We start from the raw sequence: 25,531 nt of genomic DNA, 5'->3' as shown, positions 1-25,531 counted from the left end.
TCTCCATCCTATGACACGCTCATAGTCCGTGCTGTCGCTAATCTTCGCATTGAAGTCGCGCATGTAGATCTTGATGTCACCTTCGGAACTTTATCCACGACGGCATTCAGTTCACTGTACCCAAGTAGCAGCATTTTGTTCTTTAGATTTCCATTGGGTACTCCCCTGTACCCAACCAGCGGATGGCAGATTTTAATACAGTTCTGCATAAGAACCTTACAGAAAGGGGGAAAGGTCGTTTGGTCGCAACCCATTCGACTGAAAGCCATTTGGCCGAATGCCACTAGGCCGAACAAATCATTAGACCAAAACCCATCTGGCCGAAAGTCAAACGGCTCTTCGGCCAAATGACTCTTTCGGCCAAATGACCCTTTCGGTCAAATGACCATTTCGTCCAAATGATCGTTTGGGCCAAACGACCCTTTCGGCCAAATGACGCTTTCGGCTTAATGACCCTTTCGGCCAAATTACCATTTCGGCCTAAAGATCTGTTCGGCCAAACAACTTCCGGCCTAGTGGCATTCGGCCAAATGGCTAAAGGCCGAATGGGTTTCGGCCAAACGACCCTTCTCCACAGAAAGCGTATACAATATTGGCATATACAATTTCGGAATATTTCAAACAATCATTTTAGCTTAAGATTTTGAAATAACAAGAAATACTTTTATACAGATACTATAATATAATAATTGGTCGGGGTTCAGCCAAGCCGCACCAAGCGGCTTTTCGACTGACTTGTGATATTTTGTTCGTACAAGGACAACGGAAATAGTTTCATATCAATTCAAGCATACATTTTCAGTAGGATATCCTCAGTTATGGGGTTGAGGGATGTTCGATGCGATTTGCGATCAATTAAATCTGCTAAACGAAAGTTTGAGCAGAAAAATCGGTAATTTTTCGATGGCGCTTGGTGTGATTTGGCTGAACCCCGACCAATTATTATATTATAGTATCTGTCTAAAAGTATTTCTTGTATCAAAACCTTACAGAATTGTATATCCCAAGGTTTTATACAATAATTGTAAAATTTGTTTTTTTGGGCGTAATACTTCTTTTCAAGGTTGATTATGATTACAGGTTACATTAACTTGCATAACAACCCCTTGTAGTACCTAAAAAGTGCATGAATTTGTGGCTTTTAAGTCAAATTTTGTCATTTTGAAATATAAGTGAAACATATTCATGACAAGTAATAAGAGGTTGGAAATATGTTATTACCTCAAGAAAACTGAACATAATAACATCCCTTTGGCATCAGAGGTTGAAGTTAAGAAAAATGGTAAAATTAGTTGACATTTTTTAACGAAAACTGAAAGATAGATAAAGCCAAAGAACTCCTATAATTATTATGCACAGGTGAAATTTTAAAATAATTTTTCTACACTTGATAATCCCTATCGAAAAATATGATCTGCCGTAAATTCATTCGCCATTCATACAAGAAGGATTTAGGAGTAAAATGCTTAATTTTGGAGAATGTTGTATCTTTCGAATGATTTCAAATATGGATATCAATGATAAACCGGAAGTATTAGAAACGTTTTAGAAAAACTTCATGAGCAAATCAAGCGTAACTTTTCATTATGACCCTTCTATCAGAAGTAATCCAAACCAAGTTTATAATTTAACATGAAAATCGAACGCGATTAAATATGTAAGTACATAGATTTTATTGATTTCAAAACACAAAATTCTTGAAAATTATCATTTGTTGAATCGGTGCTTGTAGAAGTTTGAAGTTCTAAAGTAACACTGTTAAAACATCGCTTTGATATATGAAATCAAAGTAACCGGCGCTACAAAAAATCAAAATTTCTTCAAATATGCACTAAGAAAAATCGCGTCTAATCTTATTTGACTTATCTGAACCAATCATAAATGATCGGTAGCACTCATATTACATGTTATGCAGCGGAAAGCAACTTTTTTCCCAAGCTCGAAAGATGGATTAAGCTAGGGCTCGAGCTGGTAGGTCTTACACCGTAAAACACAACGCAAAAGTGATCTACCCAGCTTTGCGGGACACATTCCGTAGTCGATTACGTGTGTAGTTCAACCAAATGGCAATTTCAGCCGTATATCCATTTCGGCCAAATGGCCCTTTCTGCCAAACGACCATCTCGGCTAAACGGGATTTTTGGCCAAAAAACCTATTCAGATATGATTTTTTCGATTAAATGACCTGTTCGGTCGAACGACATTTTCAGCCGTATGTATTTTTAGCCATTTCGACGAAACGACATGTTCGGCCAGATAACTAACAGCCAGATGAGTTCCGGCTAAATGGTTTGTTCGGCGCTAAACGACATATTCGGCCAATCAACTTTTGGCTTTGTGAAATCCTTGGGAATTTCCACGGAGAATTCTTCGAAATTTCCATTGGAAGTTTTTTTAAATTGCACAAGAAGTTGTTCAGAAATTAAATTTCTTTAGAGATACCTCGGAATTAATTTCCTTGGATAACAATGTCATTTCAACGGATTTATTTTCGGAATTTTTAACTATGGTTCCTTTGGTTTTTCTTGGTTTTTAGGAGAAGCTATTCGAAATTTAAAAAAAAATGGTTAGAATTAAAAAAAATCTATAGATCTAAAGTCTAAATGGAACGCTTTGGGGATCGAATCGAATTCTACAGAATCGGAATTTGGTACTGGTTCTTCGAAATCGGCGAATTTCTACAAATTCGAATCGGCGTGGAACATTTTAGATTAGCGGCGTGAGAGATCTTAAACGGCAGCTTACTTACTTACTTACTTATGGATCCTGTACACCTACGGTGGTGCAAAGGGCCGACTTGAAAGATCTCCATCCTGAGCGTTGCCCGGCTACAGCTTTAACCGGTTGCCAGAATAGATTTCGGTCGACTTTTTTTATTTCTTTATTGATGCTTCGCCGCCATGAGCCTCTGGGTCTGCCTCTGCTGCGATGTCCCGCTGGGTTCCAGCCTAATGCTTGTTTACAGATTTCGTTTCCGCCCCTACGTAGAGTGTGGCCGACCCAGCCCCACTTCCGATCCCGAATTTCTGTTGCTATCGGCCTCTGGTGACAACGACGATGGAGCTCGTTGTTTGAGATCCAGTTGTGAGGCCACCAGGGGCCTGTAGCATAATCAAAATTTTACTAATAATATTAGTAGAGTAGCTTGTAACTTGTATTTTTCTGTTGCATAATGAATCTACAAGTATGAATTTACAAGACTAATATTACAAGTAAACCGCACTAATAATTTTAGTGGAATTTACAAGTAACTGTTGCATAAAGAAAATACAAGTTAAAATTATTAGCGATGGCTTGTAGTTTCTTTTACAAGTATGAATGGTGCTGTAATTTAATTTACAAGTAGCTTTTATTTTATTATTTTAGCTGTGCAACGTAATTATGCATCGTTTAATTGTTTTTAACGACTTAACAGAGAAAGAAACTATTATTCTAGTTGATTCAAATTACCATATAATGAAATACTGTGCTTAGTGCATAACACTGAGAATTATGAAAATTTTCAAATTACTTTGGATATAGTAGAAGTACTTTAAGTGCTGATATCAAGTATTCAAATGGTGGAGCGCTAAAGATCATTAGCAATTATGCAGTACACAGAAACCCAAAACTACTCAAAAGTGGGTTGTTTTAGGTCAATTCCGTACTTTGTACCAATACCCCAATTTGAGTAAAATGAGTTTCCTAACACTTAGGGCCGCTTTCTTCACATCCGCTAAGTGCTTAAACCAGGTTTAAACGTTTGGGTAAGCACCGCTTAAGAGTTAAGCGGAGGTGAAGAAAAAGACCCTTAGGGCCAATTTCTTTACCTCCGCTTAACTCTTAAGCGGTGCTTACCCATATGCTTAAACCAGGTTTAAGCACTAAGCGGAGGTGAAGAAATCGACCCTTATGGCCGATTTCTTGACCTTCGCTTAGTGCTTAAACCCGGTTTAAACGTATGGGTAAGCATCGCTTAAGAGTTAAGCGGAGGTGAAGAAATTGGCCCTTAGTAGTTTAACTTAATCTACTTAAAACATATTACCTAAGCTGAGTTTAGTTTACACAAAGTTAACTTTATTTATCTCAAAATTGAGAATATATTAATTTACTGAAATTTGTATTATTGTATTATTGTACTAAACAATTTCGTTTAAGACCATGCATATTTCTTTATTTTTGACAACAATCATGGGAAAGAAAAGAAAAACGTAAAAACTACCTAAATTCTAAGTAGAATTTATTGCGATATTCTCATCAGTTAGTATTTATTTTAAACTAAAAAAGAAATCGTTCAAATTTCATAATCGAATTAGAAGCAAAATCCAAACTTGCATAAGTCTCACAATACACGTAAATTAAAACCGTTTCAAAAACACACAACAAACAAGTCTATCGGGATTCGATTTATCATGGAGGATACGTACGCGTAACTTACAAATCGCCCTAATTAAAACTTAAGTCAATCCCAAAGACCACGTAAAAACGACTCCAGTGTGCATTACATTGGCTTGGTTAAAACTGCCAATACCACGAAGCCGGCTTAAACCGCGGAGTCAATAAATTTACAGAGATAATAATTCGTGTTCTGTGCATACCTATCGCAGTCAAAACATATATTCTATCCACAAATTTGCAAACAAACGTAAACAAATCGTTTACCTCCGCATTGACAGTGAACTGTCGGATGAATTTTGACAGGTAAATGAACCTGACGGACTTGTAATTTCAACCTTACTAATAATACAAGTACTATTATTATTAGTTGGCAAAACATTATTATGCGACGCAAATTACAAGTACTTGTAATATGTTGACTTGTAACTTGTAACTTGTAGCTAATATTATTAGTCTGATTATGCTACAGGGCCCAGACCCGAATTATATACCGCAGGCATCTGTTAATGAACACCTGCAGCCGTTGAGTGTTCTCCACTGATTCACACCATGTTTCGCTAGCGTATAACAGCACAGATTTCACGTTAGAGTTGAAAATTCGTATTTTGGTGCGTTCACTTATCTGCCTGTTTTTCCAGATATTTCTTAAACTCGCAAAGGCAGCCCTTGCTTTCTTTACCCGTACGCCTATGTCGATCTTGGTACCGCCGTCTGACGCCATTTGGCTACCAAGAAGCTTTCAACATTCTCCACTGGTTGCCCGGCTACTGTGAAACTGAAAGGAGTCACCGTGTTTACATCCAACGATTTGGTTTTGTTGACGTTGATGACTAAACCTGCCGAAAAGGAGCGCTCGGCAAGGTCGTTGAGCTTACTCTGCATATCAGAGCGCCGTTGCGCGAGGAGTGCAACATCATCCGCCAATTCGAAGTCATTTAGGTGCTCCATGGTTATAGGCTGCCATAACAGCCCGCGGTTTGGTTCACGGTCAATCGCATTTACCAGAATCTCGTCGATTACGATGAGGAACAGTAACGGTGATAGAATACATCCTTACCTCACACCAGCTACGACCCGGATAGGGTCGGGCAAGACCCCATTGTGCAGCACTCTACACGAGAAGGCCTCGTACTGTGCCTCGATTAGGCCGATGATTTTCTCAGGAACACCCTTGCGTCTCAGGGCGCCCCACATATTCTCGTGATTGAGACGGTCGAAAGCTTTTTCGTAGTCAATGAATACCAAGTAAAGGGACTCTTGGAATTCGTTGACCTGCTCCAGAATGATGCGGAGCGTGACAATATGGTCCACACAGGATCTTCCGGCACGGAATCCGGCTTGCTGCCGCCGGAGAGTCGCATCGATCTTCTCCTGAATCCGGGCAAGGATAATTTTGCACAGAACTTTGAGAACGGTACACAGCAACATAATGCCTCGCCAGTTATCGCATACAGTCAGGTCACCCTTTTTGGGCACCTTCACTAAGATACCTTGCATCCAGTCGACCGGGAAAGTTGCGGTGTCCCAGATATTACGAAATAAACGATGCAGTAGTTGAGCGGATGTCATGGGGTCAGCTTTGAGCATCTCGGGTCAGCTTTGAGCATCTGAGCTGATATGCGGTCGACCCCTGGGGCTTTATTCGATTTCATGCTTTGGATGGCTGTTTGAATCTCTAGCAGTGATGGAGCTTCGGTATTGACGCGTGTTATACGTCGGATCCTAGGCAGATCATGCCGAGGTGGTGATGGCCTGGCTGTCACTTGAAAAAGTTGCTCGAAGTGCTCGAACCAGCGTTTCAGCTGGTCAGTTGGGTCGGTCAATAACTGATCATTCGCGTCTTTCACAGGCATCGTTACATTCATCTTTGCCCCGCTTAAGCGTCGTGAGATATCGTAGAGGAAGCGAATGTCCCCGGTTGCGGCGGCTCTCTCTCCTTCGTCGGCCAGAGAGTCTGCCCACGCTCGCTTGACCCGTCGACATGAGCGTTTTACTTCCTTCTCAAGAGCCGCGTATCGTTGACGGGCTAAGACTTTGACTCCTCTGGTTTTCGATCGCTCTATCGCGGCTTAGGCTTCTCTTCGCCCCTCTATCTTCCTCCAGGTCTCATCGGTGATCCATTGTTTTCTCTGGGTGCGTAGTTCGCCCAGAATTTTCTCGCTGGTGGCGATGAAGCCATTCTTGATGGCGGTCCATTGGTCTTCCACGCTGCCACCTTCCGAAATATCTGCAGCACGCGTCTCCAGTTCTTCAACGAAGGACCGTTTCACCGTGGCATCTTCCAGTCGGCGTGTGTTGAATCGTCGTCCAACTCTTTCCTCCTGCCGACGAATCCGCGCAATGCGAAGGCGTATTTCGCCGATGAGGAGGTGATGATCAGACGCGATATCGGCACTACGTTTATTCCGTACATCAAGAAGGCTCCGTTTCCATTTTCGGCTGATGCAGATGTGGTCGATTTGATTTTCTGTAAAGCCGTCACGGGAGACCCACGTGACCTTGTGAACCGGTCGATGAGGGAAGAGCGATCCCCCGATCACCATGTCGTTAATTCAGTGTTGGTAAAAACTCAAAATCTCAAAACTCATGGATGATTCAAATCAAGCGTGAGCTGAAACGCACCCAACTCAGCACCTAAAAACTCATGGATGAGTTGAATCATCCATTTGAATCATCGTAGGTTTTCTTTTGTTCTCCTTCGTTAAAAATAGTGAATTGACGTTTGTCGCATACAATATTAGACACTCTTTTATGTATAAGCAAAAAATTGCCCCCAAATTGATTTCAAATGCGTTTTTAGACCAAAATGATTTTTTGGCAAATGAGTGAAATGATGCGTTTTAGCATGAAAAATTCAAGCGTGATGCATTACTTTTAAATCGCAGACGATTTCATTCGCACGGGAGCGCTCGTTGATTGAGATTTATGAGTGATTTTACCTACACTGGTCGTTATTACCACAAAATTCTGCGAACAGCTCTCCGTTTTCGCTCATTTCTCCGAGACCATGGCGTCCCATTAATGCGCTCATGGTTCGAGTTGTCGGATCCGATCTTCGCATTTAAGTCGCCCAAACAGATCTTGATATCACCCTTCGGAATTCTATCTACGACGGCATTGAGTTGACTGTAGAAATTATCTTTGGCTTGCAGATCGGCAGCATCGGTTGGCGCATAACATTGGATTATAGTAAGGTTTCGGACCCGTGTTCTAAATCTGGCAACGATTATCCTTTCACTTATAGGTTCCCACTTCATAAGCGCAGAGTGTGCCTGAGCGCTTAGTAGGAAGCCAACTCCGCGATGCCGGGAGCGTGTTCACCTCGTAAACCAGAGTATAGCAGAACTTGTCCCGACGGCGTTCTGTGTTCTCCAAAGTTCGGCCAACGGACTTCACTCATTCCCAGGATCTCAAGCTTCGTGCGGCGTGCCTCATTGGCAAGTTGTGCCAATTTACCCTGCTGGGCTTGGGTTAAAACGTTCCATGTTCCTATTCGTGTCCGTTGTTTCGCGCTAAGAGTCGTCGCCGTAAAATCAGTCCGTATTCTTTCATTATCGGATTCTCGAACAAATTGATGTTTCGGGAACAGTAGGTTGTTGGCCCAAGGTTCCCTATCCACCGGGATGGGGATGCCATCTTAGGTATAGCTTCCGGGGAATAGCATTTCATACTCAGCCGCTGGATGCCAGAACAGACGCTGTTGGAGCCGCACCTCCTTGGTGAACAGACGCTCGGTCAGTCGGGTCAATTTGTTTAAAGTCCCACCCAACACCAGGACTAGGCTAGTGCGCTTTGAGCGGCACACGGTCTGGTCGTCTGAATCTCATTGAATGACTCCACCAGCCGGAATATCATCGAATCTGAGGAATGTTCTTCTTACTATTTTGATTTCTTCAGCTTTTATGTGACTCGATGCAGTCAAGTCACTGCAACTCTTCTGTGATAAGTGTTCCGCTCAGATTCGATGTCATCTCGAAAACCACTCGACAGATGTTGATATTACGAAACTCTGCCAGCTTAAACATTGTACCCTTGGACCTTAGCTAGTTCCTATCCAAAGTAAATCAATTTTTACCCACAGGCAGAAAAGGTACAATCACAAATTACGTAACGCTGTAAGAGTAGGGAGAATCAAATCATCCATACAAAAAATGTTACATGAAGAAGGTCTAAAATTACCAAATTTCACATTCCTTAATTTGTGAACAGCTCCCTATGAAATGCTTGTGATTTACTCAAAACATGAACACCACAGAAAATCTACTCGTTTTCAGTAAAAAAGATGTTAGCATAAAATAAGTTAATGACATTGCTCGACAAACACAGCCTAGTGATTTTCCATATTCTTCGAAACATTTGCATGAGTTCATTGGCATTCCTTCAATTTTACATTCAACGGAAAAAGTTGTAAAAGTGGAGAAACTCGGAAATGCATAATCCGACGTTATCGAGCCCCTTTATATTCTATTTTTTCAATTGTTTAACTATAAAACTAATTTAACTAATATAAACTCTCTAATAATAATTTTTATGTTTCCTAAAATTTGATTCTTATTATTATTCGGTGGGAATGTTAAATTTTCACAACCCTCGACAAAAAAACAGTATCTGGAAAAATACAAAATTACATTAATACATATAATGAATATCTTATATTAATCAACATTGATTAATTGGAACTCTAACCAACAAAACAAACAAGTCAACAATAAAAAAATAACAATTCCTAATAAATTTTCTTCTCCGTTATTGCATGATAGTTAATTCTAAGTTTGCTTATTTTGTAAAAACCACGGTGCTGATTCCACTGAATTGTGTTTAATTTTCACCCATCTAGACGAATGTAGTGATACCGAATTCGCATGCGACGGTATCTGTCTAGGTAAGGAAGCATTCTGTAATGGGGCTGCAGATTGCGATGATGGCACCGATGAAAATAACTGTATCTTATGTCAGAACGGTGCATTCCAGTAAGTAATTCGTAGAAATGTTCATAGCAGCATTTTGGGGTGACAAGGAAATATTCTTAAAATGCGAGGTTCGGTGCTCTAGTAAGTTGATAACTAGGGAAGTTGCAAAGAACTCTGCATCTCAGAGTTATCATGAATGATTATGAATTATAAGCGGGAAGTGCGTAAAAGCTATCACCGTCAGTCACAGTCGGAACATATCCTTTTAATAAGACGTAGGACCAATTAGTCATAAAACAGGAATAGGTAGCAATTAGATCACCAATTCCTAATTTTTTATAATTCTTAATGTTTCATAATTTTAGGAATGAAATCTGAAAAGTTGTTGTCACGTGTAGTATTTTTACTTAGACAGTTTGTGCATGGTTGGTTTGAAATTCTAGATCACTATTTTCATTGTCACCCTAAAAATATTAAGTGTAAATATTTATCCACTTTAGAAATAAACCCCTAATCACTTTTTATGTTTTTCACATCTCTGTTTTCGGATACACCTTGCTTTGTATATTGTAGTTGCAAGAGTAGAGAATGCATTCCGTTCAGTAAACGTTGCGATGGAGCTATGGATTGTAACGATAACAGTGACGAGCTCGACTGTAGTAAGTGTACAAAGATCGTATTTCTGTATGGTTTTGTTGTTTATTGTTGTACCTCTATAACATACAATTACTTAACAACCCTGATATACATATTGGTTACATTTGTCACTGACATACAAGCGTGTTTTTGCACTAATTTTGCTTTTTCCTCGATTTTCTATTCTTATTCATTTCCCACACCACTCCGGTACACGATTTGGTTTGTATAAACAAAATATACTGGTCCCAACACACATTAAATGCTGATTTGCTGATTCGCTTGAAACCTCTGTAAACTACATAGACACCAATTCATCCAATGGCACTAGCGGGTCTTGCACTCCAGATCAGTTTCAGTGTGACAATGGCTTCTGTATTAATAGCGAATTCCGCTGCGATAATCACGTCGATTGTATAGACAGATCGGACGAGACTGGTTGTCCGACCGGTGAGTATATGTTTTCTTTTTTGGTCACATACAAATTTGTGTTTATGCTTCCTTTTTACAAATGCTTGATATATGCAATACCTTTAAGACATAATCAATCATTGACAATAATCATGCACATCTATTGGTGGGATAGTAGATGACATAATCGCAGGACTCTCCACAACTTGGTAATTTTCGAGACAGTCTGAAAACACATCTGAATAACTAAATAGTTCCACTTTTTTTCAAGATCTCAGTATAGGGTACTGCACGGATGAGTTTCATCTCTTTCAGACAAAAACGCATAAATCATGTGAAATTTTCCGTAAAAACCTGTCGTCATGCGAACACTAACGACATCTGTTGTTTAAATTATTAGCCAGGTGGCAGTAGTGAGCAAACGTCAAACTCGAACAAAACCGATTGGTTCGCCACGTTTGGTAACTTGACCGACTAATTATGATTTGAAATGATCGGTGAATCACTTAACGATAAAATAATCTCGAGTATTATGTCTGTTTGTCTGTGTCAATTCTATTTATATCGGCTACATGAGTTCACTTTTTTATCTGCTTAAGGTGTGGAATTGAAATAATCTAACTAGACTATAAACATACATATGCCAAATCAGAACCCAAGTTTTGGTTAGTCTACAGTATCCCACAGGAAATTGAACCTAATTCATTGATAGTTGTTATTAAAGATTTCAACATTCTTAAAGAATCATTTATATCTTTCTATTACAAGACAATTTTACTCGAAACTTTGAGTAGAAAATTGTTTCGCCACTTGAATGTTTTTAATATATTTACAAATTGAAATTTTTTCAATAGATCAATTATGTTTGATTAGTGTCCGGATTATCGAGGCATTGCGAACACGAGTAATTGCCATGGTTTTCAATAACTATCATAAATTGGTCCTTATATTCAATCCCTAATGCTCCTATTGATTTCGGTCGGTGTACAACCATTTTGACAGACGTCGAATAGAGAACAATCGGCGAAAATCACAGCGAACTAATGATTCAAAGGCCGGTGTGTGAAACTGCAAATTTCACAACATAATCAGCAGCATACGCATACTCGACGATGTGCTGAAAGATGAGCTTATTCGGCTGCGCAGATGTGGAGGAGGCGTGTTGAAGGGGATCAAAGCCTTTCATTAATACTTCATAGAGGGCTCAACCAATCCATAAAATTATAAATTCATGCCAAGAGTCGTGAGCATCACAGTCACAGCCAACCATGTTTAGTAACGACGCAATGGCTGTTTCGATACGACGGCTGAAATACTGAGTACACTCAGCATTTTGAGCAACGTTGCCAGAAGACGGAGAGCTCCATGCCGATACAGCCTTTAACAATCCAGCTAAGATCAACGTTGGGTATGTGGGACGGAGTCGAAAGAACGATGGGCTCGACAAGAAGCGCAAACACGGGAGCAAGACTGATACAGAAGACCGGCAACTTTGGGAAGAATGAACGCCGTCAACAAGACGCAAAGTAAGGAGTAAGGAGATTTATCAACTTTGTCGTTAATACGCAAAGTCTATCAGAAAACCAACACATGCCGCAAAGATCTTGTTCCTCGAGCCATGCCGTGCAGTGATAAACGCGGGAGCATCTTAACGAACGAATATGAAGTGATTGAATGGTACAAAAAACATTTATATGAACATCTGAATGGCGTTAAGAGCACAGTCAGTGAAAGTCAGCACGAGCAACGGAGAAACAAGTTGGAGTGTGAAAAACTCCTAGCGATCACCATTCTTATTGTCGTCAACAAAGTGATCCCAAATCATTTCCCGTCGTCCAGAGAATAAGTTCGTGAGAAGTATTCAAGCCGGCTTCATCGGCGGACGCTCGATAACGGGCCAGATCTTTAGTATACGGAAAATCCTTCAAAAATTACCGATAGTAAAACCACGTAAAGCTGTGGAAAACTATGAAACACAACAGCTTCACCGGGGAGCTTAAAAGAACGAACATTCCTGTGCATTCTATTCCCACCGGGGGCTACGATAAGTTAATGAATCTTTGTTCAATATTGCCCCAGACGGAGTCATGGGAAAAAGCAGGTGATACAGCCAGTATATAATTTTTCACATACCCTCCAGCCAATTTGTTTGCTTTGTGGATGATATGTTCATTGTCAGTCGAGCATTTAGAAAGGAGGCAGACTTGCACTTCCGCCTCAAAAATAAAGCAACGAAAATCTGACTGGTAGTTAAAGTATCAAATACTAAGTACATTGGAAATATGCTGACGGCTGATAGCAACGCCCAATGGTCCGATCCATTATTTTGTAAGGATAAAACTTATTTTCTCCATTCTCATTCATTTTCGAAATTTGGTGTCTCCAAAAAAGATGTTTTTAATGAAATGTTGCATTTTTCTGGTAAAAAGTGGTCCTTAAATAAGTTAAAATCAAACTCCTAATTTTGAATTCGTATGCGGTAGAACTCTTCAGCAAACTTGTAGAAAACCTTTTTTTAGAAGTTTTGTTTTGAAGTCTAGCACTTTAAATTTGCTCATTAGATTATATTTTCATCTTTAAATTAGGGTGGCCCTGAAAAGATCAGTTTTACTTCCAACTTGACGAGATTATGGTATTCAAAAGCGTTTAAGAATTAAACATAACATATTTATAATTCTTATCATTTCAAAGCTGTTGCAACGACTTTTTCTTGCTTGAAAGAAACGGGTTTGACATTTTTCAAAGAAACTAGCTTCAGATCAATCCACGAGCTTCTACCTCCGTCGCCACTCTAAACTATTCTAATTGAATCCTGTCTCTGTATGAAACTAGGGTAAATCACTACTTGGGCCTATGGACCCCATTCCCGGCTCACTGCACAGAAAGCTAATGATTTATACTGTTTAGTAGCCGTAGGTTTATGATTGATCATTTGAAAAAAGTCTCCTATTTATTTCGCACAATACTCAATATTTTTCAACCATTTATTTCACTCCTAATCGATCCAATTATAGAAAATAAAAATGTAGATTTTAAACTTTTGCTCTTCGTTGCAACACCACTGAGCCGGAGTGATTCTTTCCACTTTTACAAAACGGTATCATCAAATAAACACCTACCTGAAAATCGTCACAGTGCTCGATACAACCATTGCTTCATGCTGTTTATCACCACACAATAATGCTAAACTCACGCACTTCAATCTTTTGTAATTGTTCGTATCACTAGATTTTATATAAACATATTGGAATACATTTAAAAATGTATCCTCAAACCGAACAAAAAATCACCTCGGCCCAAGAACTTCTAGCTGTACAGTGCTGCCAAAAGGCCATAAGTCTTATTTTAGTATGAAGATAACCCTTCATCGTTAATAGGAAAACTGTCTAATACGTTGACGCTATCATGTTATTTATAATTCTCTCGATTTCAAAAGGTGGAAAAGATATTGTTTTTAAGTGTTTGGAAGAAATTTGGATGAGTAAATATATCTTCTCAACCAAATAAAAATGATTATGAATAATACCATCTGGCATCTTGTTGTCGTGGAACGTGCATATTTTTGTTTACGTCGCATTTTCTACCGTCCCGAGAGAGAGAATGAGAGTAAGATGTTGAGAGATTGAGTAAAATATTGCGTATGCCGAGGAGATTTGGGGTATGCCGGATAAGCAATCGCCTATGACTGAAATGAGTGCTGCACCATGTTAATTTAAATCAAATAAAAGCTTTTTTTGATCAACTAACTAACTTTGAAGTATAAAGATTTAAAATATGTCATGTTCAGCAAAAACATGTACCGTTTTTACTCATATTCCGAACATGACTTATGTTCAGAACACACGCGTTTAAATAGCCACTTTGGCTTTATTCGTGTAATTTCATTCATAGGATCTTAAATTCGTTTGTAATCTGCGAAAAACCAATGAGAATTTTAGTTTGAGAGCGGTAGAACGCCAAAGTTTGGAATATGAGTCATGTTCGGGATTTGAGTCAAAATGGTATCATTGTGTGCTCTAAAACTCTTCTGAAGACCACAATCTCGTCAAGTTAAAAGCGAAAAAAATACTGTAAAAGCTGATTTTTTGAGGGCCACAATCATTTAAAGTTGAAAATTTAATTTAATGAGCTGAACTAAAGTCTTAGATAAATTTGTCTAATGTCTTCGGCAAAGTTTCTGGAAATAAGGGTTTCTGCAAGTGTGCTGAAGAGTCCAACCACATAAAATCATAAATTTAAAAAGTTTGACTTCAGATTTAATTTAAATATGACCACTCTAATTGTTTTTTTACCAACTAAATGCAACATTCCATTACAAACTATTTCTCTGACAACGCCAAGTGTCTAAAATGAAGGAGAATGGTGAAAATCAGTTTTCCTGCTAAAATACTAAATCGGACCGTTGTGCAGCAGCGCTAGTTGTGAAATATAAAAGCGAAATACCAAATAAATGAAAAGAGATATCAACGAATATCCACAGAACAAATGCACTAATGATCGGTATCGAAACAGAACGAATCTGTTCGCTCAAAGTGCTCCAATAGCAACGATGAAGTACTAATCTACTCGATTGACTCTTTTCTAGCGTTAAGCTAAGTTCAACTTCAAATAATAGATATTATACTTCTGCAACGAATCATATTTTGATAAAACTCAAGTGAGCATATCATTTAGTTGTATTAGTTAAAGTGAAAAAAAAACTATCAATGGATTAGTTCATCCACCGGCAATTTCTGAAAATAGAGAAACCAAATCTAATTAATAATTCCGTTCCATACACAGGTCCTCGGTGTACAATCGAACAGTTTACCTGCTCCGATGGTTCTTGTATCGACGGTGATCAACGCTGTGATAGACGTTCCGACTGCAGTGACGGTGGCGATGAAGTCGACTGTGGAACTTACTATCCACCACACGTCGAAGTAGGGAATGCATGGCGGCGTATCTTGATATCGTTGATAATAATCATTGTTTTTTTTTAATTTCATATTTTTCAGCGATGTGCGGGCCGACACGAATGCCCAGAAGGTACCTGCATCGAACGTTCTCAGCTGTGTGATGGTAACCGAGATTGTCGCGATGGATCAGACGAGCGTAACTGCCGTAAGTAATCCCAATTCAGATTCAATGCCTGAACGAGGGCTCACCTAATAAACTAACCAACAACTTACTCTTCACTATATTGGTTTTTGGAACACCTTTTAATGCGGCTGCAATCAAATACCACACCAATATGATTGATAACCACTAACTCGACCTTCACTATGACACCCACTTCAACGCACCGAAATTGTTTCATGCGTGATCTTTCTTAACTCACCCACTCACATCTCTCCTGTCTACCGTATGCTGCTCATTGCGTGTTTATCGTAGGTTCTTGCAATGAAACTGAGTTCGCTTGTCTAGATGGGCACCACTGCATTGACGCCGCTTTACGGTGTGATAGCTATTACGACTGCAAAGACTTCTCCGATGAGCAGAACTGCTTCGGTTAATAGTGACTCACTCTGCATTACTGAATGTCTAAATAGATGTAACTGTAGTCGTTCTTAGAAATAGTTTATTGCTATCGCATGCCAATTTTTTTGTTGTACATTTGTTATTTTTTGTTTTGTTTAAATTTTTGTTCAAAATTCTATTCTTTCATCGTTCCATGCATGTCGGAAAAGCATTAGAAACTTTAAATGATTCTTAGAATTGGATTAAGAAGATTACCTATTTCAATTTTCTCGGGACCCCATCTTGCTGCGTATCAATTTTCATGATTTCGAAGAGCGAGTCGAAAATATGGAACCCATCTTGCGACGTATCAAACCTCAGATTTGTAATATCCAAGTTCAACAAATGCATGTCCGATAGTTTCTGAAAAATTTTGCGAAGTTCGAAAGCCATCCTGGGAAACTGGTTCTTTCAGGAAAGTGGACAAATTCTGATTTGGTCTGAAACCCATATTACAACATTTCAGACTGCATGTTTTGAATATAACAAGTCCAACAAACGAATTTTTGATAGTGATTGGACATCTTTGGCAACATCCGTAAGCGTTCCTGAGAGCAAGGTTCCTATCGGGAGGTGAGCAAAATTCAATTAGCTTCGAAACCCATCTCGCGACGTATCAAAAGCATGACAAAAAATCCAGCAGCTTTATAACCGTTTTATTAAGGGCAAGAAATTATGACTCTGGAAAAGTCTTCTACCTTAAGGAATTATTGTGGAATTACTGCTCCGAGGCTTTTCAGCTCCTGGGTAATATTTGATCTCCTTCTTGACATTTGAGGAAATCCTTCCCGTGAATTCTGGGACATTTCTTTCCAAAAATTAGGATGAATTTAAATTATTGTTCATTCCTACACAATGAATTCCTCCGAGCTTTGATAAACCACGACTTCTTAAAGTTTCCTCCTACAGGTATTAAAGAGAATTCTTCCTCCAAAAATTCTAGAGAATTGTTCCAAATCCTTCCATTCCAGGCATTCTGCGAAATTCCACCGTCAAGATTTCTGCAAGATTGCTTTATCAAGAATTACGGAGAATGCCTTCTTTCCTCGAGTGATTTAATAAAATCCCTCCTCCAGCAATTCCGAGAAACCTATTTTCCGAGAATTCTGGATTATTCCTTTTTATGCAATTTTTTTACTATTTTTACCTGTTGAATATTTTGTGAACAGAAATAAGATTGCACACTAAATTTGAAATTCGTGATGATTATATATAATCACTATTATTTTTGCGCAGCCCTGTACATGAGAAAACATGCCTATAAGATAAACATCCTTCAACTACACATTCAAACTGCTGTTCCCGAGACCATCAACCATATAGGAATCAACATGCAATGAAGTTTTTCTGTAATCAGTTTAGTTTAAGCTGCTCACTTATACAAATTCGGCATATTAAAATTCGAAAGATGACGAAATTTGACAAATTTTTATTTTTTTAATACAGTCAGCTTACATTTCTTATATTAAAACCTTGCAGAATTATATATGCCAAGATTTTATACAAAAACCCAGATTAATCCATCTAGCGTTGGTGGTGCCTTTCTCGCATTTAGTTAAGACACCAACCTTATATGTGATTTATATGGTCCGATGTACCATTTGTACCTTTTAAACGCAATGACCGATCGTTATAAAATTCAATAGTGATCAACAAGGCTTTGTCCCCTGTCGAATGAAACTTGTTGCAAGAAAATCGGTTAAGGATTACTATACGAAAAGTTTTTTAATAGCTTTTGTGCACACACATACACACACACACATACACACACACACATACACACATACATACACACGGACAGACAGACATGTGCTCAGCTCGTCGAGCTGAGTCGATTGGTATATAATACTATGGATCTCAGAGGCTTCTATAAAAAGTTCGTTTTCGGAGTGAAATGAGTTGTACGAGTACGTGAAACTTAGTTGTACGAGAAAGGCAAAATTGTATGATTTGTTTTTGGGTGTATATCTATCTGTTAACACTTCAAAACTTCCAAGTAAACACAGAGTTGTGTTGTCATAGAAATATCGAATAAGAAATATTTGAATCATATAACTATACCAATTTAACTGCTTCTATTAAATCTTTTATACACATGCAAACATGTTAGTCATTTAAAATAAATTGTAACAATCATTTTCCCTGATTTGTTCAATGCTAATCGTTTAATTTTTAACTTATTAGATATTACCATTCTGACTCAAATTCCTAACACTCGTCACATGGAGATTTGTCTGACATATTTTATTATTATTGCAACAATAAGCGAATTTTCTTGGCAGGAATAAAGATCAAGGACTTTATAGTTGTCCAAAAATGAGATATCGTTGAATGCCAAGACAAAATTTTTAGTGCTTTCAGAATTTGAATCAAAGTGTCTGAGACAAAGCTCGGCAAAATAAAATCATTCAGTATTGATAGTTACAATCACTAAATATAAATATCAAGCGCTTATATGAAAGCTCAATTCTTTCGCTAGCTGGTGGAAACTATTGATCTTTTAAAATATTTCAATTCATGTGTCATAAAGACCTCCGAAGTGAAAAATGTGCTCAAGTGATCGGAATATGAATTGAAACGGTATTGTTTTCGTCTAGCACACCACTGGATGAATAAAAATGCATGACTGCTTAATATTAAATCGCTTCCATAACGTTTGGTTTATTTTATCATATTTATTATATTTCAATCGACTCATAATCCTCCAACTGATCAAACAATTTTCCATTTACAATTCTCAGCGTGCCGATCGTCCGAATTCACCTGCGGTGATGGAGAGTGCATTCCAAACTACTTGGTATGCAACAAGAGCCCGGACTGCCGAGATCAGTCGGACGAGAGAAATTGTAAGAATAACGCTACTGAATTCCGATGCATTCCCTGAAACCGTATTTTCTTCCACAAAGGTACCTGCTCTAGAGGAGAATTCCGTTGCAACACTGGCGAGTGCATACCTGCTTCCCGGCGATGTGATTTGAGAGTGGATTGTCGTGACGGCTCGGATGAGAATGATTGCAGTAAGTATCATTAGAATTGGTTGAAATGCTTATATTTACGAATTTTATGTACTATAATTTCTTTCATTTCCGTTTCATATTTCCACGAATCACACGCACATCTTCATGCCTTCATTATCATTTCGCACCATGAATGGTACTTTTTACAACGCTCGATCAAACATTAAACAAGAACGAAAATGCCGAGATTACGAGTGGACTTGCTACGATGGTTCTTGTATTCGTTTGCAGCAACGATGCAATGCACGGTTCGATTGTTCTGACCGTAGTGATGAACAAAACTGCTGTAAGTGTTAAAAATATATTTCAAGCAAGTTGGGACAAAAGTTTGAGTAGATGTTCTGTAATTGGAATTTTAAATTGGATGATAAATCAATAAATCCAAATCATCAAAATCACCACAACTAAAATACAAATCTTTTTTGCGATGGATCAATGTATCTGGTAAGAATGATGCTCAGTACTTGTGGCCTACTATCCTACATTTTATTGATAAGTGTTCAATTGGTGCGAAATCAATTTGAGTTCTAACCAGGGTTTGCAGAAATCGTTCTCAACAGATAAGGAACAACAATAAAAGAAAGGCAAAAACTGCTCCAAATCACAACACGCCATGATAACAAATTTATCAAACTAGTATACAAGTGCGAAAAAACAGAATTGGATAGGCAGCCTTCACAGAAAATTCTTGCTTTGTTCTCGTTTATTTTGTGTTGGAGCCCGCACAGCTGTATAGAAATGCATCATCAGAATTAGTGCTCCCCGCGTTTGGAGCTTTAAAAAAATATCATGAGGTATAGCCTCCCGAATCAATTTGCTTGCGAAAAAAAATTCTCTCCCGGTATTCTACATATCGTATATCGTCTCTGGATACAGACGGTAAGTGAGAGACTTTTTCGTTCTCTTTTGGATTCAATCCCTGGTTATAACTGTTTCCAGGATGTCTAATATTCAACCACACAACGAGGCGAAACCCGACCAAATTCAATTGAAATCTAATTAACCCAATTCAAATCCCATCGACGTCCAATTTAAATTTGATCCAAATTCAAATTTAATCCAAATCCAATCAAATACTAATCCAAATACAATCAGAATTCGTTCCAAATCCAATCCAAATTCAATCCTAAACAAATTCAAATCCAATCTACATGCAAATCTAACCCAAATCCGAGCCAAATCCAATCTAAAACCAATCCATTCCAAAACCAATCCAAATCCAATCATAAACCGATCCAAATTCAATCCAAATACAATCCAAACTCAATCCAAATCCAATTCAAGTCTAAGTCCAAATCCAATTCAAATAAAATCAAAATTAAATTCAAATCTAAACCATTCTATTTTAATCCAACTCAAATTCAGTCCAAATCCAAACCCATTGCAAACTTCCAATCTAAATCCAATCTCATTTCAATCCAATTCAAATCATATTCAAATTCAATCCAATTCCAATTCATTCCAAATGCACTCAAAATCCTGTCCAAATTCAATCAAAATCCAATCCAAACCAATTCAAATCATATCCTAATCCAATCTTGATTCAATCTCAATCCAATCCAAACCAAATTCAAATCCGGTCCAAATCTAATCCACCTACAACTCAAATCCAATCAAAATTCAATCCAAATCTAATCCATATTCAAAACAAATCCAATTGTAATCTAACCTAAATCCAACTCAAATCTAATCCAAATCCAATTCAAGTTTAATATAAATCCAATCCAAATCCATTCGACATCTATCCAAATCTAGTCTAAATTTAAACCAAATTCAATCCAAATCCATTTAAAATCAAATCCTTATCCAATCTGAATTCAATAATCTGAAGTCAATATAAATCCTTTTCAAATCCCACTCAAAACCAACCAAAATTCAATTCAAATCCAGTCCAAATCCAATTCAAATTCAATTCATATTTAATCCAAATCCAAGCTAAATCCAAACCAAATTCAAATTCAATCAAATTCTAACCAAATCTAAATGCAATTCATATTCAATCCGAATCCAATCTAAATATAAACCAAATTCAAATCAAATCCTAATCCAATTTTAATTCAATTCAAATCCAAATTAAATCTAATCCAAATCCAATCCATATCCAAACCTAATCCAATTCAAATCTAACCTAAATGCAATCCAAACCCAATTCCAATCTAATCCTAATCCATTCCAAACTCAATCGAAATCCATCCAAATCTAACTCAATTCAATTCATATTCAATCCAATCCAAATATAAACCAAATTCAATTCAAATTCACACAAATCCGATTCCAATTTTAATTCAATCCAAATCCAAACCAAATCTAATCCAAATCCAATCCATATACAAACTAAATCCAATTCAAATCTAACCTAAATGCAATACAAACACAATTCAAATCCAATCCAAATCCAATCCAAATTCAACTTAAATCCAACTCAAGTCCAATCCAAATCCATTTACAATCGAATCCTTTTCCAATCTGAATTCAATATAAATCCATTTCAAATTCGACCCAAAACCAACTCAAATCCAATCCAAATCCAGTTCAAATCCAATTCAAATTTAATCTCAATCCAATCTAAATCCAAACCAAGTTCAAATTCAATCTAAATCTAACCAACTTTAAATGCAATTCATATTCAATCCGAATCCAATCTAAATATAAACCAAATTCAAATCAAATCTTAATCTATTTTAATTCAATCCAAATCCAAACTAAATCTAATCCAAATTCAATTCAAATCTGATCTAAATGCAATCCAAACCCAATTCCAATCTAATCCTAATCCATTCCAAACTCAATCCAAATCAAATCGAAATCTATCCAAATCTAACTCAATCCAATTCATATTCAATCCAAATCCAATCCAAATATAAACCAAATTCAATTCAAATTCACACAAATCCCAATCCAATTTTAATTCAATCCAAATCCAAACAAAATCTAATCCAAATCCAATCCATATCCAAACCAGATCCAATTCAAATATAACCTAAATGCAATCCAAACCCAATTCAAACCCAATCCAAATCCAATTCAAATCCAATCCAAATTCAACTTAAATCCAACTCAACTCCAATCCATATCCAATTCAAATCCCTTTCAAATTGAATCCAATCTAAATCTTATTTAAATTCAATTGGAATCAAATCCAAATCCAATTCAAATCCAATCCCAATCCAATCTAAATCCAATTTAAATTCGATTTTTATCCAATCCCAACCCTATTCATCATTATGGTCTATAGCCCATTCATAAAAAGCAAGAATAGCATTTTCGCTCTCATGCTTGTAATGACTTACTGCAGCCATAACACCTCCCTCCCACTTGGGTTACTTATTCAAGCGGATTGTGGAAGCGTGATTGAGTGTGTTATTGAAAATTGGCAATATCAGCTAATCATTCGAAACTACAAAAAGTGATTGAATTAAATGTAAAAGTACAAACTTGTCAGACGTACTGTTACAGTCAGTGTGTGTTTTGCAAAGTCATTGATGAAAAGGTTCCACTTTATGGACTTTGTTCTCATTCCCGAATTAAACTCAAATTAAACTTAAAAGTGGGAGTTCATTTATATTATAATGAGACATAAACCACAAGTTCATTTGTGGTATCAATTTAGAGAAGTTTGTAATCATTTCACATCAACTTCATACTGCTTGTAATTGTAATGTTTTCATAATCATAACTCGCCTTCATCTATCGGGTACAACAAAATTTATGTAAACAGGCAACAACGATCAACAACAAAACAAAAATAGTATCAAATGTTTGTTGATAAAAGCAACTTGACTGTTAATTGGAATTAAGTATAATTGACCGTTTTTGATCAAGATAACCATAACTCCAAACCTAGATAAGTGGTATCCCGAGCAGACGAAAATAGCTCAATAATATCAAATGTTGATAAGATAGCAAAATGAGATATGGACCTGATTGATATAAGAGATAAAAGATCAGACGACGATATCAATATTTTGCACTGAAATATCACGAAGAGATCAAGTTATTCTATTTGTAATAAGAGATCAATATTATGTGCCATTAGTTTGTTCTTATCCATAGCATATCTTGATATTTAAATGATATTTTGGTGCAAATTTTTGATATTGTTGCCTGTTCTTTTATCTCTTTTATCAATCAAGTCCATATCATGTTTTGTTATTCTGTTCATGGCTTCTGCCCGGGATCTAATGCACTCGTATCGTAAATTCCAAATACCGTTTGGCAACTATAATAAACCTGACCAAATTAATTATTTCCTTCGGAATATGTTCCTAACTTCTTCGAATTCTTATTGTTCACACGTATACACCAAATCAAACCAAACAGATACTGACAGATGTGATCGTAACATGTTCAGATGTGAAAATGGTCCTTGCATTCCACGATCTTTAAGATGCAACCGGGTAGTCGACTGTCCTTATGATACAAGCGATGAACTAGACTGTGCTGAAAGTAAGTGCTGACCGGTAAACAGCAGAAGCGTGCTTTTCGGGTGATCTAATTTTGCTAATTTGATGAAGCGGTTCTGCCATGAGATAAGGCTAACATTAATCGCTGTTAACTCAACTCAACATAATTTGGTTTGACATAAAAAATAAGTTAATTGGTCAACTGATTTTTTCTAAACTCTAATACAACATTGGAATATGAACAAAAAATTTAGACAGGATATTTATCAATACATAAAAATTGTCTATAAAATGAAAAAAAAAATCATAACACTTACTCTGCCGTTCTACACATAATTGTCCCATATACATAGGAAATCCCAGCAAACATGGGACAAATATGACGTATGACGGCAGTACTGCTAGTTACCTTAAATACAATGATCTGAAATTCGAAAATTATACCTGTTTCCTCACTAAATATTACCATATAATGATTTTCACCTTTTCGATTTAGGTCATTAACATTCCTTTAATTATATTCTGATGTTTTACGACTTAATCTCGATCTGAATAAATTTTTACTTATCACATTCATCACTTCTTCATTTATTTAAAAATATTACCGATTGCAGTGAATTTTTGTTTCACTTTTCTAACAGTTTTAAATTAAATTATGGATTCATGATGCTAATATTTTTCATTAATTTTCATCATTTTTATCAGACACTCCCCCAAGCGAAGGAGAAAGGAGACTAGTCCTGCGTACATATCCAGATGAGCAGATTATCAAAGAAAGTAAGTCTATTCATGAAAAAGATATAACTTTTACAATTAAATATTGGGAACGATTAGTATGATCTGACATTTACTTTACTTTCAAGGACGTAGAACAAAATTCTTTCAAGAAGTTAAAATTGTACGCTTCTAACTGAATTAATGCATATAAATCTAATATATTACTCTTTTCCTACTTACTTTCGTAACTAAACTATTAAACAAACAGGACAGATAATAGAGGGTAAGTCCAATAAAGAAGTATCAGACTGGGCCATAAACTCTATAATGCATGTTTCGGGAAAATCCTGAACGAAATCATCAAAAATAAATGTGTAACCCGGGGTTCCCAAGGATGTTTAAATTTCCCACTGAAATTATTTCCCCATTACGCTATAATAATCCCATCAATCTGTTTAAACTATTTTTATTGTTCATCGTCGAAAAAAAAATCGTTTCTAATAACGTCAATTTTGGTCAATTTTGCGTCCTTTTCCAACCACGGTAACGCTTTTCGAATGGAAGTTTTCAAATCTCTGTTGCGAATCCTTCCTCTCCCTTAAGCATAACATGATTGACAAACAGACCATTATTGCATGATAATGTCGCCCCATTACAGTAGTGGAAAGTTGACGCCACTCATTGTTCATATCACACTTCCAAAATTGTTTACTCAACGTAAAGTGATAATGAAGGAAAACATCGTTTCGTGATAATAACAGTCTCATAATATAAAAGCGTTGTACATTAGAGTAAAACATTGCATGGCGAATTCTCATATGTTGTTCGAACAATTCAAAAGGTCCGTTGAAGGCTATAATTATTTTAATACCTGGAATCATATGACATATGTTAAAGTTTTCCCGTATATTTGTAAATAGAGCAACCATTTCATTGTTAACCATATAGTCATGATTTCCTTGCAAAATGGCGACCATTACAAAATTCTTTATAAATATAAAATATGCACGATTTAAAAAAATACCCTGCGTACATCGCTGAGAACTACGATTTACTGAAAATCTTGTAAAAATTTGTTCGAGTTATGTTTCCGACTAGGTTGAAGTCTTCGGTGCACTCGGAGAATACCGCAGAGGTCTTGCGTCAAAGCTTTTCCGTCCTTCATCCTTTACTATATTATTTTTAGGATGAAACGACCTTCTATGATTCTTTTTAATTTTATTAAAATTCTACGGTAGTGTAACCTCATAAAGTTCCTGACACATTTTTATAGTTCTGAACTGAGACTTCCCGATGCCAACCAAGCAACCAATAACGGCTCACGTGTTTGTGTTTGCGTGCAAGCAAAAACACAATCCACAATCTTGACAAAGTGAGATGCAGTTGGGACGACCTTCTTGATAGGTCCCCAGCACACGACAATAGTGACTTCATCTGTGAAGCCTACTGTTGCAAGAAGTCTATAATAAGCCTCAACACTCGGTCATGCATATCGTTCCATAAAACAGGGCCCATGATGGACCCTTGATGTACACCTGCTCTGCCGACCTAAACCTGATTC

General features: G+C 37.2%; 1 protein-coding gene across 5 annotated transcripts in view; it reads left to right on the top strand.

Moving 5' to 3' along the window:
• The window catches only part of LOC134223649 (basement membrane-specific heparan sulfate proteoglycan core protein), a 417,670-nt gene that overhangs the window by 323,095 nt on the left and 69,044 nt on the right, over positions 1-25,531 (top strand). For all 5 annotated transcript variants that reach the window (XM_062702836.1, XM_062702835.1, XM_062702838.1 and 2 more), the window contains 11 exons: positions 9,215-9,347; positions 9,861-9,946; positions 10,230-10,373; positions 15,117-15,256; positions 15,332-15,437; positions 18,575-18,679; positions 18,740-18,850; positions 19,023-19,136; positions 23,171-23,296; positions 23,959-24,030; positions 24,239-24,253. In XM_062702836.1, coding sequence (XP_062558820.1) covers positions 9,215-9,347; positions 9,861-9,946; positions 10,230-10,373; positions 15,117-15,256; positions 15,332-15,437; positions 18,575-18,679; positions 18,740-18,850; positions 19,023-19,136; positions 23,171-23,296; positions 23,959-24,030; positions 24,239-24,253 — 1,152 coding nt within the window. The remainder of the gene's footprint in view (positions 1-9,214; positions 9,348-9,860; positions 9,947-10,229; positions 10,374-15,116; positions 15,257-15,331; positions 15,438-18,574; positions 18,680-18,739; positions 18,851-19,022; positions 19,137-23,170; positions 23,297-23,958; positions 24,031-24,238; positions 24,254-25,531) is intronic.

This window comes from Armigeres subalbatus, chromosome 3, assembly GCF_024139115.2.
Source record: "Armigeres subalbatus isolate Guangzhou_Male chromosome 3, GZ_Asu_2, whole genome shotgun sequence".
Classification (NCBI taxonomy): Eukaryota; Metazoa; Arthropoda; class Insecta; order Diptera; family Culicidae; genus Armigeres; species Armigeres subalbatus.
Note: the sequence above shows the minus strand (reverse complement) of the source record. Positions and strands in the feature narration are given on the sequence as shown.